Source organism: Pituophis catenifer, unplaced genomic scaffold (genome assembly GCF_029215685.1).
Source record: "Pituophis catenifer annectens isolate HBS135680 unplaced genomic scaffold, rPitCat1.0.hap2 SCAF_2, whole genome shotgun sequence".
Classification (NCBI taxonomy): Eukaryota; Metazoa; Chordata; class Lepidosauria; order Squamata; family Colubridae; genus Pituophis; species Pituophis catenifer.
Window position 1 is genome coordinate 62,444,842 of NW_027256882.1, and position 18,347 is coordinate 62,463,188.

General features: G+C 35.5%; 1 protein-coding gene across 1 annotated transcript in view; it reads left to right on the top strand.

Annotated features, from left to right (window-relative positions):
• The window catches only part of EDEM1 (ER degradation enhancing alpha-mannosidase like protein 1), a 32,569-nt gene extending 15,537 nt beyond the window's left edge, over positions 1–17,032 (top strand). Inside the window, exons 7-12 of the mRNA XM_070936867.1 lie at positions 1,232–1,352; positions 2,177–2,347; positions 3,340–3,413; positions 4,503–4,599; positions 5,666–5,851; positions 13,696–17,032. Of these exons, the coding sequence (XP_070792968.1) occupies positions 1,232–1,352; positions 2,177–2,347; positions 3,340–3,413; positions 4,503–4,599; positions 5,666–5,851; positions 13,696–13,785 (739 nt within the window). The 3' untranslated portion in view covers positions 13,786–17,032. The remainder of the gene's footprint in view (positions 1–1,231; positions 1,353–2,176; positions 2,348–3,339; positions 3,414–4,502; positions 4,600–5,665; positions 5,852–13,695) is intronic.
• The last annotated feature ends 1,315 nt before the right edge of the window (positions 17,033–18,347 follow it).

Genomic DNA, 18,347 nt, shown 5'->3' on the forward strand with positions numbered 1-18,347 from the left:
CATGTTACGGTGAACCAGACTGAACTGTCTGTGGTTCCATGCCACGCTGCTTGGCTAGGTTGGGGCAGCTGCAGCCTCAGGAGTCTTAGGGGCTTCTGGCAGGAGCCATGAAACCACTGAGTTTCAACATGGCAAACAGCCCCAGAACCATGTGATTCTGGAACTGATCCCTCCTACATTTTGCAATGTAGGAGGGATCAAGCCAGGAATGGCTTGGATTAGGGTGGGTCCTCGGCTCATGACTGGTAGAATTGGGCTAGTTATGCTAGGATTGCTGTCTGAAAATGATGCAATCCCAAGACATTGAGGTTTATTACCATATTGCTTAGTAATGAAAGTTCTCATCCCAATTGCTGTGCTAAATCAAGGATTATTTGTATATTACTTCTTTGTTTATGAAGAAAACGTATATATTTTAGAATATTTTTTTAAAATTTGTGAGTTAACTTTTCTTTCCATATTTTTTTGGCCTTGCCTCATTACTTCCCTACAGTTTTCATAGACATATTACATTATACATGTAATGAAATGCAGCCCCGAGTCAGAAAAAAATTGTCCATACTGTCTATATTCTTAGTAAGTGTACTAATACGTGTTGGGCTTTGAATTGTTCTCATCATTACTTGCCCTGTATCAAGTTACAGTTAAGGTACATCTCTGGGGTTGGAGCTGTATTGGATACTATTAATACTGTATTAATAATATAACATATACTTTGATTTTAATGATGCTCAATAGTTATTACAATTTTTGCTATAATCCTTGCATTGAGTGGTAGAGAATTAAAAGAAATACCGTTTGATAACTTCTTCAAACTATTGAATATGTATGCTTGTAGATATAGTGTCTTGGGTTAGGACTTGATGTCCAATTACCCAGTTTTCAGAACAGAAAATTCAATACCAGTTAGGACTATTTATTAATTGCACTAACAACAATAATAGTAATTTAACTTGCCTGCCACCTGACTATTTGTGATTCTGGGTGGCTCATAATCAAAGAAATTACAGTCAAAATAATAAAACATAAAAGATGGAAGAATAAAAGATGGCACTCACAATGAAATGAGTCTTTCAGTCCTCCTGGGTGATATCTGAGTAATTGCTCTCTGTAACAATTGCATGCCATTTGATCATAGGAACTGAAATTATGGATAATTCAAATAATTGAATAATTGTTTCTCGCTTGCCCTCAAATATTGGTATGAAATATTGTACATCTTTTTTCATAGGAGGGAAGCCTGCAATGAAGGTGAAGGAGACCCACCTCTTTACGTTAACGTTAATATGTTTAGTGGCCAGTTGATGAACACCTGGATTGATTCTCTTCAAGCTTTTTTTCCTGGACTTCAGGTATTTGTTCTGAGGTGGAGAGAAAATAGGAAATTTGAAATATATGTATGGTAGTACATCAAGAATTTCCATTTGGTGTGGAAATGGCTGGGAATTTATTAGAACAGACTACAAGCTTGTGCGGGGAAGAGAATCAAAAGCCCATTTCTTTATCTAGTACTTTGAAGCCCCAGTTGTCCCTAGGAAATGTCATGGTGTCAGGTTTCGAGGTCGTCTCAAATAAATTGCATTTCAAACAAAGTCTTTGATGAAAAACTCCCATTTATTAAGCACAACATTCTAACTCCGACTCCATCGCAGCCAACACTGACTTCCAGACCCAAAACTCTCCCTTTCCGTTCCCCACTCCTCTGCACTCATTGGCCATCTTCCAAGTCACTCTACCCTTAATCTACTGCTCCAGCTCAAAGGAATTTCCCCCCTCCCATCCTATCTCCTAGGGGATATTATCTCCAGGGAAAATAAGTAGGTGAAACGTCAAACGTCCCTTTCCAGACGCCTCCACTTCTCCTTCTTATGTCAGCACTAGAGTAAATGCAGCTTGAAGTTCTGACACATGGTGCTTCCCACCAAATTATTTAATTTCGGGGATGCTTTACCTCCCATCAATGCAAATAAATCATGATATTACTTTATTTATTTACATAAAGAAAACAGCATATGGATGTCTCAGGGTGTCTGATAGGTACAGTGGTGCTTTCTTGCTTTAGGATGAAATAATAACCCTGACCCTGAGTCACAATAAAGAGTAGTGTGCATTCTAAATAAAATCAACAACTATTAAATGTAATGTAGAAAGTTTTATTTTTGTTATTTTGCTTCAGGTTTTAATAGGTGATGTAGAAGATGCCATTTGCCTTCATGCATTTTATTATGCAATATGGAAACGATATGGTGCTCTTCCAGAGAGATATAATTGGCAGTTACAAGCACCTGATGTCCTCTTTTATCCTCTAAGGCCTGAATTAGTAGAATCTACGTATCTTCTGTATCAGGTATTTTTTCAAAGCATGATTTTGAAATACAGTAAGTCCTTCATTAGATATAAAAGTCTGTATTATGTTTACTGCTGAGATGTGGCCTTTTGCACATTTTAGAACTGGTTCTCAGCTGCTGTTTTGTTTTTTTTTTAAATAAGGTTTCAAGTCTTTGTTGGACCAGAATAGACCAAAACTTGAAAATAGTATGTAGAGAATTAGAAAGCTAATTGTAGAAATTTCAGCATGAAGCCTTTCTGTACTGTTAGTTCTGTGATCTGTGGATTGGACCTCTATCCCTTCTGATTAGTGAAAGATGCCAGGGCAGTGATGGGAGGCTAGAGGTGGCTGATGGAAAATATGTCCTTGACTTAAGAGGGTTGTTCCCCTGTTCTAAAATAGGTAGTGTAGATCCTCAAGAAAAATTTCATGGCCCAACTATTTTGGATAATCGTAAACTAGTGTCCACTCTTCTCATTTTTAGGGAAGATTGCTGAGCAGGTTGCAGAAAGTCCTGGATTAGATGGATTATTTTTAGTTGAGATTCAGGCATGGGTGTGAAGCTGAAACCATGTTCTGTTGATTAACTTCAATTGGACCAGGACAGTGTCAATTCAACTCTACTGATCCTTTTAGTCTTTTCAGTGGTTTTTGATACCACTGACCACAATATTCTTTTGAATGCCCCTGTACTGAATGGGTTGGAAGTGGGTGGCACTCTATTGCCAAAGATGTTCCATTGAATCATTAGGGGAGCTGTGTTATGGTATTGTTTATAATACGTTTGTGCAATCTTTTTGCACGAACTGAATATATGTTCTACACTGTTTCTTCAGCTTCTTTGCACAGTCTGCACTTCAAATCATTTGGTGATTTTCAGTTCTGGCCTCAATTGCATTACTACAGATAGATTGCTCTTGCACAGCTAAAATCAAGCTTCATTTTCTTTTTTTAATGTTATTGTTACCATATAGCACTGTTTCTTACATTTATTTCCTTCCTTTCATTAGGCCACAAAGAATCCTTTTTATCTTCATGTAGGAATGGATATTCTTCAGAGTCTGGAGAAGTATACTAAAGCAAAGTAAGTTTTATTTATAAATTACTAAATCCTTGCAGAACTGAACTGTGTTGCTGTGACATAATTCAAACATATATACCTTCTTAATGTTGACCTAACAATTGAAGTTGAAATCCCATGTGTGGTTTCATGAAATAAGTCCTACTAATTCAATGTTGAGTGAATATGTAGAATTGCATAAGTGTTTTATTAGAAATACTAATAGGAGTGTTTGGAACTGTGTTTTCAAATAGCTCTAATCATATAACAATTTCATTACAAATTTATTTTTTGTATTTATTTGTGTCTAATAATCAACATTCCCGAGGCAACTTGAATGTGTAGTTGCATTGATTATATTTTCCAGCTGTAACTTTGTGGCTAACTTTGGGATATTGGGAATAACTCTGGCTAGAAATGGTTCACATAGCTGAGTAGGCTATTGCTGTTAATTGTTTTTGAAGTTGAGGAGAGTTACCATACATGAAAAATTTTATTTTATGGATGGAAGTGAAAAAAAGTGTTTGAAAAAGAAATTAAAATATCCCTTTTTTAATTTCTAATTTTTTAATTAAAGTTTTAATTTAATAACTATAAGACATACAGTAAATAAACCAGTTTTTTTCAGTTCTGATCTTTACTGCATAGGAAATAATTCTTCCTTTTTAAAAATGCTGCTTGAATATAACATATAAAACTAGTAGTATGATCCTACATCTGAATTATTAGGGTTGTTTGCAGGTACTTCTGATGCCTAGGTTTCATCAGAGAATATGAAGCTTTGTGAGATTTTTGTTCATTTTTTTCCCACTTGATTAGAAAGTGTTGCTGCCGTGCCATATTATACAGCTGGATTTCTGAGAGAAACAAAAGATGTTTCAGTTGTTGCAGTATCTCTGTTCTCAAAAGAGGCAATACTTCTGTTTCTTTTCTTCCTTCCTGTTGAATCTCTGGTCTGACTTTGTAAAATTGAAAGCTTCAGAACTAACTGGAGAAAAACTATGCTACTCAAATTGCAAGCTCTTCATAAAATGACTACCTTAATTCCTTAGACCTTTGCTATGGAGGTTGAAGCTAAAAAGGAGATGAAAAGTATTCAATTCTGTTTTTCAGATGTGGTTATGCTACTCTTCACCATGTTATAGAGAAATCCAAAGAAGATCGGATGGAAAGTTTTTTTCTCAGTGAAACATGTAAATATTTGTTTTTGGTATGTATGCTTCATAGGAGCACTTTTTCTTTAAAATACACTTTATTTACTAGAATTGAAATTAGGAACACACACCACTCCTTGCTGCTTGAAAGAAACACAGAGGGTAAGGATCCAAGTGACTGAGCTCACAATGGAGAATTCTGCCCTCTTCATCAAGTTCTTTGAATCCTGGTCACCTCACAAGATTCTGTTTGAATTACTTACTTAACTTAGAATTACTCTAATGATAATAATCCTACAACATACCTCATAAATAATATATATCAAGTAATAGCGTATATCTATTTTTTAGATTACTCCACAATCCTTGACACCATTGCCCATGACATCCATCTGCATATCTAAAAAGATTGAGAATTGGGCTGGGTTCTATAGTTCTGAAAATTGGTGGTTCTAGTTGATATTGGGGTGAGAGAACTAATTGATCCAATGGCTATATGAATGGATCCCATGAATGGATCCATGGCACTCTTACTTAATGTTTTTATAAAACTTCTGGGAAAAGTGAACTTTATTTAGAGGCAAGACCCCATGAATGTGAAGATATCTGTATCTACTTTTAAGCTGAGCAGGAGTTGCTAAGGTTATTCTGCCCTAGTGTTTGGAAGCTGCAAAGTTCTGGATGGGACAAAACAGGCTGCAATTGAATCCCAGTAACAACACATACTGGTTGTTTGCCTAGAAAACAGCTAGTTGGGACAAACCGAGAGCAGGAAGTGACTTTGAAAATAGGTAGTTTCAGCAGTTTCTCTCTCCCTGGGGAATATCATGGTGCCTATATTATGTATTGCATCTGCAGCCCTATCTTTTCACAGAGCAATCAAAAAATTTTTTGAAAAAACATTTGGAGGTAAAGAGCCATTTTATGTATTGTTTTTAGTTCCTGTGTGGTTTTGTTATCTTTTGCTTATTACAATATTATTATTGTATCATAAGGCATCATAAGGTATTTGAGTTTTGGATCTCCCACAGTCTCTGGAGTGAAATGAGATATAAATATTAAAAAATAAATAACATTATCCTCACACTTGGAGTATTACATTTATATATTCTTAAATTTCAGCTGTTTGACGAAGAAAATCCTGTGCACAAATCAGGCAATAAGTACATGTTTACCACAGAAGGACACATAGTATCACTGGATAAGCGCCTTCGTGTTTCAGTAGGGCAAAATACCTCCCCTCAGGAGCAGAAGAAACCTGGAAAGATAAAGCCAAATGAACTAAAAGCAAACAACTCCATTTCTAATGTAAGTATAGGCCAGTGTCTTACATAGTTTGAATTTAGGCGTTTGGTATTGTCCTAAAGATGCGAGTTCCAGGTATAGTTATAGAAGAGGCAATAGACATCACAATCTCCGGAACGTTTAAAAGTTTAAAAATTTTTATTTTAAAACTTGTGCTAAGCTTTCGTCGGCCCCTACCGACTTCGTCAGAGTATAAAATCCCCATTGAGGAGCTGCTTGCTTTTATGTAATGCTGATCAATTTGGTCATTGCGCGTGTAACAGGTCCACATCCTTGCCTTCCCCCTGTAATTATCTTTTTTTCTGCCTTAGTCATGCTGACGGATGACTGTGCACTTTCCCCTGCCTCCTTCCCCATTGTGTGTTGCCTCTTACTCTCCCTGGGGGTAACGCAGGGTTATCAGGCATTGCTTTGAAGGTATTTCTCCCGGCTCTCTCTCCCTCATTGTTATGCCTTTCCCTTTCCCTTGTGACCCGTCACAAGATCATGGGTAAAACAAATGGGTTTAGAGGAAGCAACGTGTATGCCTAAAAGGGAAAAATTTTAAACTTTTAAACGTTCCGGAGATCGTGATGTCTATCACCTCTTCTATATATATATAGAATGTATATATGCTTTGAGATTATTTAAGATTCTGGATACCCAGCAGCTTTTTCCTCTTTGTAAAGTGACCTGAGCTTTTTCATACTTGTGGAAATTTGCAAAAAGAGGCTGCTTTAATGAACGGCAAAGAGGAGTATTTGCATGAATTTAATAATTTAATTTAATTTAATATTTAAATTTATATACCGCCCTTCTCCCAAAGGACTCATGGCAGTGAACAGCCAAAAGTAAAAAACATCAAATACAAAATTTAAAAACAATTTAAAAATAAATTAAACAATTTGGCCCGACAGTTAAAATCCCCCATTAAAATCCAAATTAAAATACACAATTGGAGAGATTAGGCCAGCCCGACTTGATGAAATAAAAAGGTTTTGAGGGCCTGACGGAAAGTACGTAAGTCCGGAATCGTCCGTATCTCCGGGGGAGCTCGTTCCAGAGGGCAGGTGCTCCCACAGAGAAAGCTCTTCCCCTGGGGGCCGCCAGTTGGGATTGTTTGGCCGACGGCAACAATGAAGGGTGAAGTAGTACTTTGGAATCAATCTTAAAGCGTGCATAGTTCTAATATATTATTATTTCCGCTTGAAATACCTGCAGTATTCATGTTCATGGGGCAATTGATGGGGCAGTCTGAGCTTCACAATTGTATGCTGAGAACTGTAGTTGCAAATTCCCAGTTTTTCATCGCAAGACTGAAAGGGAAGCACTGTATTTTCTTTTGCCCTGACTAAAGTTATCTGCCTTAATGTAGGTACAAAAAATGAATTCAGCTATTTTCAAGTTGGATTTTAAATATAATGTAGCAAGGTGGGAAACAGATACACTTTCAGGGGAGAAGTAATATCTGAACAAGCTAGAGGTGGGGAGGTGTTAAGGCAGATTAGTTAGTCAGGATGATACTATATTCAACAAGTACAGCCATGTTTAACTATTTTCTTTCTATGTTGCTATGGAGCTAATAAGCAGTATAGGTAAGTTGACTTGAATATTTGCTCTAGATCATTTCAGTTAAATAACATTTATTCCTTGTGAAAGTCAGTGTAATTCATTTTGTGTTGTTTCAGAGGTAAACCTTTGTGGACTATTTCCCTGCTCAATTTCTAAAGAAGGTTTTTAACCTCAAAATGTAAAATATCTACATGTTTGTAATTTTCGGACACAAAGACTAATAACAAGCAGTACTTGAGCATCTTGACTTTTTTTTTTTTTTTTTTTTTATTGCAAAAGTTTTTCAATTACATTTTCACCCCTTTTTTCACCCCCCCACCTCCCTCCCCAAACTTCCCATCCTCCCTAACCCTCCCTAACCCTCCCTCCCCAGACTTCCCTATTACATACTCATAACTAATAACACTAATATATAAACCTGAACCCATCCCTCCCCCTATATAATTTTTCCTCTTTGTCTCTTTAAATAAAATATTTCTAATACATTATTTTCAAATAAAAGCTATTTGATACTTTCTAGTTTGGTATTTGTTCTGAACATATTCTATCCACCTTTTCCATTCCCATTCATAAGTCTCTTGTGAACAATCTTTTAAATACGCTGAAATCTTCGCCATCTCTGCAAAACTGGCCATCTTCAAAGTCCATTCCTCGATAGTAGGCAAAGCTTCATTCTTCCAATATTTACCTATCAACAATCTTGCTGCTGTTATCATATACAATATTAGTTTTATTTCACCCCGTGTAAAACCCTTAACTATACCCAATAAAAACAATTGTGGAGAAAATTGAATTTTTTTCTTCAAAACATTCTGCATGACCCACCAAATTTTTATCCAAAAAGCCTTAACTTTCCTACAGGTCCACCATACATGATAATACGTAGCATCCAAACATTCGCATCTCCAACATTTTGGCTGAACATTAGGGTACATACATGACAACTTTTTAGGATCCAAATGCCATCTATAAAACATTTTATAAAAATTTTCCCTCAAATTCTGCGACTGTGTAAACTTAACATTCTGAACCCAAATTTTTTCCCATGTTTCCAACATCACTGGTTCTTCAAAATTTTGTGCCCACTTAATCATACAATCTTTAACTAATTCAGTTTCTGAGTCCCTTTCTAACAAAACATTATAAAGCCTTTTAATATGCATTGGACCTTTCTCTCTTATATGTCTAACTAATTCTTCCTCATGCAGTATAATACCAGTTTTTTGGTCCTCTTTCCATCTCATTTGTAATTGATTATATTGTAACCAGGTTAAATTAATCCCTTCGTCCAACAGTGTCTGCAATGTCTTCAGCTGCCATCTGCCCGCATCTGTAAAAAGAACCTCTTTGTATAAAAACCCCCCGAGTGACATTATATTTGTATTCCACAAGGTATGACCAAGATTCAGCCATAGCGGTATTTTATAATCCCATTTGAGTCGGTGCTTCTTCCAAACTCTCATCAAAGAGTCTCTGAGTATATGACTTTTAAATACTTTATCAACTTTATCATCATAAAATAAGTAAGCATGCCATCCAAATTCAAGATCAAAACTTTCTGCATTCAATATTCCAGCCTTTTTATTTCCAAACCAATCACTTGTTAAAGTTAAAGCTGCTGCATCATAATATAACTGTAGGTTTGGGAGTTTAAGGCCTCCTCTTTCCGGAACATCTTGCATAATTTTCAATTTCACTCTCGGCTTTTTCTCGTTCCAGACAAACTTATTCACACCAGACTGCCAGACTTTCAGTTGTTTATCACTTTTAAGCACCGGAATCATTTGAAATAAAAACAGAAATCTTGGCAAAATATTCATCTTAACTGCTGCTATTCTTCCAAGTAAAGACAGTTGCAGCTTTTTCCAAGTCTCCATGTCTTTCTGAACCTCTCGCCACAACACCTCATAATTATTTTGAAACAATTTCATATTTGATTCTGCAACCTGAACTCCAAGATATTTTACCTTAGGTACAATTTCAAAACCTGCCTTCCTTTCAAGCTCATGTTTACGATCTTGTGTCATATTCTTAACTATCATTTTAGTCTTTTTTGAGTTCAGTTTAAAACCTGAAACTCTACCATAGTCTTGTATAATGTCGTTCATCAGGATTGTTGATTCCATTGGTTGTGATAGGGTAACAACCAGATCATCTGCAAATGCCTTTATTCTATAATCCTCTTGCCTTATCACTATACCTTTCAAAATTTTTGAGTCCCGTATTGTATTTAGCAAGACTTCCAATGTTAAAATAAATAAAAGTGGGGACAACGGACAACCCTGTCTTGTTCCTTTTTCAATTTTAAACTCTGTCGTCAAACTTCCATTAATAATAATCTGTGCTTTTTGCTCTTGATAAATTGCTGAAATCGCCTGTATAAATTGGTCCCCAAAGCCCATCTTTTTTAAAGTCTTTAGTAGAAAGTTCCAATCCACTCTATCAAAGGCCTTCTCCGCATCCAAAAAAACTAGCACTGCAGAAATCTGTTTATTCTTATCAAGATATTCCAATAAATCTATTACTTGCCTTACATTGTCCTTCATGTATCTGCCCTCAATAAATCCCGCTTGGTCCTCATGAATCACTTTTTGGATTACTGGCATCAACCTGTTGGCTAATACCTTCGCATAAATTTTATAATCTGTGTTCAAAAGAGATATTGGTCTGTAGTTCTCTGGTTTTTTAGGACCAACTTGTTCCTTTGGTATCAAAGAAATATAAGCAGTTGTCCAAGATGGGGGTATTTTACCCCCTTGTTGAATATTGCAAAATAAATCTCTAAGTTGTCCCACCATTTCAGCTTGTAGAGTTTTGTAATACACTGCAGTCAAACCGTCCGTGCCAGGAGCTTTGGCTGTTTTTAGCTGCTTAATTGCTGCTATTATCTCCTCCTCTGTTATAGGATAATTCATTCTTTCTTTTTGTTGATCAGTAATTTTTGTAACTCTCTTATCCTTTAAATATTTTTCTATAAGTCCATTCTGCACCTCTTCTTTGGCATATAATTTAGTATAATAATCCACAAAAGCTTCTTTAATTAATTTTTGTTGAAAAATTTCTTTCCCTCCAATGTCAATACTATCAATAGTCCGTATACTTTGTTTTTTCCTCAGAGTGTAAGCCAACCATCTGCCCGGTTTATTAGCGTTGCAAAATGTATTATGCTTCGCATATTGTAAACTTGTTGCAACTTGTTCCGCCATAAGCATTTGAAATTGGTCTTTCAAAAGTTTTATAGCACTTCGTATTCTTTCATCTGTTGGGTTTTTAATAAGTAACTGTTCTTTATTCTTTATTTCCATTTCCAACTCTAATCTTTTCTTTTGTCGGAACAGTCTATGTTTAGAATTCATGTAGATAAGTACCCCTCTCATATAAGCTTTACTAGCGTCCCAAACAATTTCAATTGGGGTACCTTTATTCAAATTTATTTCAAAAAATTCTTTCAAATGCTTTTTAAGTTCTATTGTATTTTTTTCATATCTAAACAAGTTCTCATTTAATCTCCAAGAACGTCTCTCAACCTTATCCATCTCAATTTCTATCCATACAGGGCTATGGTCAGTCAAAGTTCTTGGAAAAATCTTTGTTCTTTTTGTCTTAACAAGTAGATCATTTGACAACAGGATAAAATCAATCCTAGAAAAAGATCTATGTCTATCGGAAAAAAAAGTGTAATCCAATTCATTTGGATTATATATTCTCCAAACATCTTTTAGTTCCATATCTTCTTTCATATCAAAAAAGGTCTGCGGTAGTCTAATTCTAGACTTTGCCAAGCTCTTTTTGTCTAATTTAGAATCAATTACTCCATTCCAATCTCCCATCAATAAAATAGATCTATAGTCCCATTGCAATATTTTAGCATGTAACATCTTGTAAAAATAATCCTGTTGTTGGTTGGGAGCATAAATTCCAATCAAAAGAATTTGACCATTTGCTGTGAGCAATTCAATTGCTACAAACCTACCATCTTGATCTACTTCTATAACTTTTGCTATTAATTTTTTATTTACATAAATAACCACACCATTCTTTTTCTGCGAAGTTGAAGATATATAATGTACTCCTAATTTTGAATTTATCAAATATTTCTGATCTTGAGTTGTAATATGCGTTTCTTGTAAACATATTATATCATTATTAAATTGTTTCAAATATGTAAATAGTTTCTTCCTTTTCTGTGCTGAATTCAACCCATTAACATTCCAAGATAGACACTTAAGGGTCATCAGCCTGTTTCTGGAGCGCAGAGCAAAATATTTGAAGTTCATCCAAGAGCTTCGATCTTGCTCCTCCCATAGCTCCACTCTCTTGTGGGGTACTCTTAGCTGCCTTCTTGTCTTGTCTTTCCTGTTGTTGTTGTTGCTTTTGTTTAAGTAGCTTGGATTGAGCTCTAGTTATACGTTGATCTTTAACTTCAGTCAACTGAATCAAATCCAAAATTGGGGAAGAATCCAGCAAGGGCTCACTCAGAAAACCTCCTTCTGCACCTTGCACATTTTCTAATTCCTGCTTAGACTGTTCTTCCAATTGCCTCTCTTCACTCTCCTTAATCTCCAAAACTGTAGATGTACGTGGAGATGGTGTTCTTTCCTTAAGAATAGTACTATAAAAATGTTGTGCCTTCTCCACGGTATTCAACCGATATCCTTCTCCCTTATATCTAAAAATTATCCCAGCTGGTGCATCCCACCGGAAGGGTATCTGTAAGTCTTTCAATTCCTTAACAAGAAAACCAAATTCCTTTCTAGCTTTCAGCATTTTAGGAGGTAGTTCTTTAAAAATTACAAGTCGTGAGCCCCCCACTTGTACAGAGGTGTGAAAAGATTTTTGGAGGATTTCATTTCTAATTTCTCTCTCAGTAAAGTATATGACCACATCTCTAGGCAGTTGTCTTTGTCTGGCCACCCAAGAGTTCACTCTATAGATTTTATCTATTTTATGAAATACCAAATCAGGATTAACTTGTAAAATCTTAGCCAGGGCTTCAGAGCAAACTTGTCTCAAGTCCTGTCTCTCCTCCTCTCGAATTCCCCGAAGCCGTATGGCAAATTCCATCGCCCGGAATTGTATAATGACAATCTCATCTTCAATTCTCTGCATTTTATTGTCAGCTTCTTCAATTTTATAGTCATTATCTTTCATCCTAACATTAACTTCTAATTTGAGTTCTTCAACTTTAAAATCAACTTTCCCAATAAAATTTGCCAGGCCAGACGCCACCTCTGATATTTTTTTGGTCACCATATTTTGATTCTGTTTCACCATATCTTTAACTTCATTAATTTCCTGCAAAAATTCCTCATGTGATTTTTGAAGTTTATGATCTATTTCCTGTTGAGATACTTGAAATTTTTCATCCAAAGTTTTAGAAATAAATTCTTTTAAATCTCCCACATCAAGTTCTTTTTTCTGAGTTTGTAGCTGCTGAACAGAGGGGAGTTGCGTTTGATGTTTGTGTGTGGGGGATCCCCCCCCTGATGCCTTCCCTTCCTGCTTCTTTGAAGCCATCGTGCCACGTAAACTAGTTTTTCTAAAGAGGGAAGTTCTTTTTCCTTTCCCTCTTCCACAGAAACTTCTAAAAAAGTCCCCCAGATTTAATCAAGTAAAACTAAAGTAAAGCAAAGTCAAATTTTAGCAAGAAAAATTTTTTCCTTTAGGTAGAACAACTTTGTAGCAACTTTTCAACTTTGTAGCAAAGCAGAGAGGCTTCGCAAATCACTTTCACTAGCTCGTTAACTCAAGTGCTGGACGCCATATTTTTTCAAATCACTTTCACTCGCTCACTTTCTCTTTGATTTAAAAAGTCAATGAAGCACTAATACTTGCAGTTTTCAGGTTTCTGGATTCAAATTGATATTTCCGCTATTTGTTAGAATTAGTTCCTCTCACTTTAAAAGTTTGCTGCTATCGGCTTGTTCTGCTGAAGGCAGAATCGTCCCACGCCGCCCGGAGTCTCCGCAGGTTGGGAGGGAGCCGCTCCTGTTTTCACCCCCAGAAGCGATTCCCTGGGGGGGTTACAGGGGCTCAACCTGTACCCTGCTGTCTCTGCTCCTGCAATCTTCAAGATTTCGGAGTTTTCGAGCCGCTCCTCGTTCACGGGGCGGCTCTACAGGCGGCGGGGCTGGCGGTCTTTAGAAAATCACCGCCGTCGCCGAAGCTCGCAAACCGGAAGTCAGCATCTTGACTTTTTTAGGGCGATTCTTTTTTGACAAGATGCTTTTTGCCAAAGTGAACTTTAGAAAATGTGAATATCTCCAATTTCAACTTAAACAAATATCTATTTACAGTGTAACAGAGTACCAGATGAGAGAAGATATCTGCTGCCTTTGAAGAGCATTTATATGAGACAGATAGATCAGATGGTGGGTTTGATCTGAATAGCTGTGAAATACTGCTAAGAAGATACAAGACAACATCTCATTTGAAGATTATGATCCTCTTGAACTACAAGGCTAACAGCAAATGCAGGTGCTTAAGTAGTCACCCATTGTAATGAGAGTTTGATCTCTTGTTGAAAAGAGCATTCCATGTTAGATTGCAGTTATTGTAATTGAAATGGAGTAAAACATGGCATAATACAAACTAAGATCTCATGCATCAAACTTCAGAGCTCATATTGCTGATAGTTAAGGTTCCTTTAGTGGCTTGCACCTAAAATGCTGCCTTGCTATCACTTATTTGTCTTCCAAAAGAGAACATTTGGAAAGAACTTGCAATTTAAAATATATTTCTTTAAAAAAAATGGTGGTCAGAGGAAGAAAAGGGAGTGTGCAATTACTTCCACCAAGTTGAAAGGTTTCACAAGCAATAAATAGTACTAATTATTGCTCAGGTAGGAAAATGGCTATAGGTTCTGGTTTACCTAAAATATCTTGCTTGAATATATCATAATTGAAGTGCAGCTTGCATACCAGCCAAGCTATTGCAGGACTATGTTCAGGACTAACATCATATTGGTTGATGTTGCAAACAGTGTTCTTAATTTGAATTGCACATCTAAGGGTGTATGGAGTTTACTAGTTTCTGAAACCGGTATTTTTCTTTTCTTTTTTTTAATGTGCCTTCTGGTAGATAAAAAATGCAAAAAAAAAAAAAAAAAAGCAAAAGCCATTCAGTTTTGCTCACTGAGTGGCCTTGCGTTGCTGATTTGAAGAATCTTGCTATGTTTTTATGTTTTGTATTTATTCTTTCATGCCTTTCCTAGAAATCAACCTGAATTAATACAAAATAGAAGTATTCACATTCCATGCAGTCCTAATATGCAAGCTATTGGAACTAGTGCCTTGTTAGTTTGTGACTCAGAACAGAACCGAAGAGTTTAGCTCAGTCTTTCCTAAAGTAATTTTAGATTAATTGTATTCCAAAACTTAATTAGCTTCAGAAAGAATATTTGGGAGTTGTATACTTTTCAGACACATTTTGAACTGAGTATTTTACATAAGATTGTAACCTTTACTCTGGACAAGTATTTTTAATTTGGAGGACATGGAGAGGAACCGATTCTGTAAGAGGTTCTAATGTTTAATTTCAACTTTAATAATTATGACAAGAGTTTTCATTTGTCTGAAGGTGATTGTATTGGTGAGTCATTTTTAAGAAAGTCGGGCTGAAAGAACCAAAATGTCTGTAGCCATGGCTTTATGTATTTCTGAGGAGTAAAATATCTCATGTTCTCCATCACTACCCCCAAATTATTCTCAGTGGCTAAGAGAGTTAAAAATATCTACTTTCCTACAATTATAGAACACAGCTTTATCATTCTTGAGGATTATCTCTCAGTAGTCTGAAGCATGATTATTATTTCTTATCAAAGGATAAACTTGGCTTAAATTCCTAATCAGAAGCAAGATAACTTAGATCACAACTTCAATATTTTGCAACATTTAAATATTCTTTTTATTACGTAATGCAATCTTATTCTTTATAAAGTATATTTTGTGTTATAAATCACATTTTAAGTTAATCAGATAACATTGCAAATAATTAGGGTTTGCTAAATCTCTTTGGCAAACAATAAATCTCAGGGATCTCAAAGTAGGGTTCTGTTTGCCTAATAGATTTTGTTTCTCCCTAAAAGTTATTTTCCTGTTTCACAATTGCTATTTTTTTTTAAAGTAGGCAAATCAGAATCCACAGAGAACAAAATTCTGTGAAAAACGAAGCAGTCTCTGTGACTGAGTCTAGATCTAAATTGTTTCCCTCCTTCCAAAAATATCCCTAGAATGTTTGACTTAAGTACTGATTTAGAAGCCAAACATTTTTGTTGGTATGTCCAAAACGTATTAGGACAATGTAGTTGATAAAAAGTGAAGAGACCATTAATTAGTTATTCAGTATCAGCAGGCCTGCTAATCCTAAAAAACTGAACATTGTAACAATAGCTGCATTAGTAGAAAGGAGTATCCAGGCCTCAGAAGGTTAGGTTCCTTTAGAATCATGGCCTTTTAAAGTAGGAAAATTCAAGCCAGTTTAGAGGCATCTCATTCTTTATATTAGCTTAGTAGATTTCTCAGCTTTATCAAAGTCAACTCCATCCCTGTTATCTGTCTGCTTTTGACTCAAGCAGTTGAGCGTGTAGGAAATAAGGTCTTAATGCTTCCTTGGTTTGAGGAATGGATTTCATGGACCATAATAAGCACTTGGTATGAAGGGGAAAAAATGCAAGCCAAAGCAATTTGGTTTACTGCTGTAATCATGTTGTCAAGGCATGTGACTTCTTACAACAAAACTACATTAATGTGTATGAGGACTAAACCTCTTCTGTTCAGATTGTTTTGCTACACCACTTTTCAAAGTTTGTGCCTGCTAAAATGTTAAGTATCCAAATTTAAATTATTTATTTTTTAAAAAGTAAAGTAATAATTTGAGATGTAGGGATTTTTTTTTAAAAAAAACCTAAGGTTTGTTTTAGTTAGGTTACTAAAGTTCAAAGTTCTGAAGTTTATGGCACTAACACAACCAAGTGAACCTCAAGAAAAGTGCTACAAGTGATTGAATTAACATAATTCTGTTTGATAAGGATGAACATAGAAATTGATTAAGTTGTACCTGTAGCAGTGGGAATTTGTTGGATTTGTTGACTTTAAATCCCATCAGTTGCTAGGCAGCATGTCCAATAGTGAAGAGTGATGGGAACTGCAGTCCAGCTATTTCTGGAGAGCTACGTACTACACTGTTTTTTAAGTTGATTTCTTACCCTACCCCTGTGTTGTAATGATTTCAGATGGATACCTGACAAATTGATATAAAGTCCTTAAAACTGTCTGAAAAGATTATAGAGAGCAAACTCAAATTTTCAAATGAAAAATTTGAAACTCTCAGTTCTATCTGGTAAAACCCATGTTTAGTTCATGAAAAATAAGTTGACCATTCTATTACAAAATTAGTGTTAAGGCCAAATCAAAAATATTGTTCGGGTAATTTGCCAAGTCATAATTTCAGGCTGAATTTTTCACTATAATGTGCAATACGAATTTTTCTAGCCTAAAATGGCACTGTTATAACATATATGTAATAGTGTGGGAGTTAAGGTTGATTTTTTAAGAAAAGAATGTTCTGGAAATTGTGAAGATTTGAAAATGAATAAATTTTACATATAATTTGTATTAAAGGATTATTTCTTAACTTGCTGGTGTCTGTCATTTCTGTTATAGATACTAAAAAGTTCTAAATTATATTGCATGGAATAGGAACTTGTTTTCCATATCATTGGATAAACATGAAACTCATAAAAAAACTACTTGAGTCTGTACAGTTTTGTCCTGGGCAGGCTTTTTCCTTTAAACAGGAATCCACCACAGGCTTTGATTTCCCATCGTAGTTTAAGAACAGTTCAAAACATAAAATTATTGTAAAGGGAAGATAGTGCCAGCTGACTTCTCATTTTTCTATACAGTTTTAAGCTTGCTAATACTCAGGTGCTGCAAGATCGATAAGGAAATTATTAACCCTAGAACTTGAGAGCCAAGAGCTAGTATGTTCAAGGGTTGTGATGTTTTTATATTAAAATTAAAAAGAGAGCATATTTTAAGGTTTAGAATTGTGAGGGTCATAAGAACCATAAAAGAACAAAACTTCTCAGCTAATGTGTAGCATGCTAGATTGTGACAAATATTAACTGACAGTATGAAAGACTTAGAATAACTTTATTGTCACTTCAAATGTACACTAATCGGCATACATTAAAATGAAATTTCGTTGCACACAGCTCTCAAAGGGTCACCACCTCCAATATACACTACATAAACGTGACTAAATAAATAAATACAAAATTATGCATATACTCATATACCCACATATATTATATGGCACAGAGAAACAAAAGCTGTTATGGAAAATTCATACATTCTACAGAAAACTGGGCAAAGTGCATTCAGTGGATGGGATCCCATTTGTGAGTTTACTAATATACAAGCATCTGGAATAGCTGAGAGGAAGACCAAAGGAAGGAGAAATCCAGTCTTTTCAAATCTAATAAGTGGCAATGGATTTGGTTTATTGTTTGCATACTTCTAGATGTGAAGTAGTCAAATATTGTGTTTATTACTTTTGTTCCTTGTATGTCTGATTCTTAACCACTAGAGGTCATCCTGGCTGCACCAAATTTTTGGAAAGTCAAATACTGAAACACTTTAATCAACAGACAGAATCAATTGACCAGTCTCCGATTGAACAAGTTTACAGCTGTGCGCAAATTACCCATAGTGTAGTTTGATATATGTAGTCAGAAAATTAGGGGACAAACTTACCAAATTTCATGAGGGGAGGGTAGCAATTGGAGCAATTCAGTAAATTCCTCCAGAAGAGACAAATTCAACATTTCCTCAAAATGAAGCATGCTATTACCAAAAATGCTATCACAAACTTGTTTTTTTTTTTCCTGTTTGATCGAATGACATTTGGAGCAGTGGGGTTGGTAGGCTGACAGGTACACTGCGTT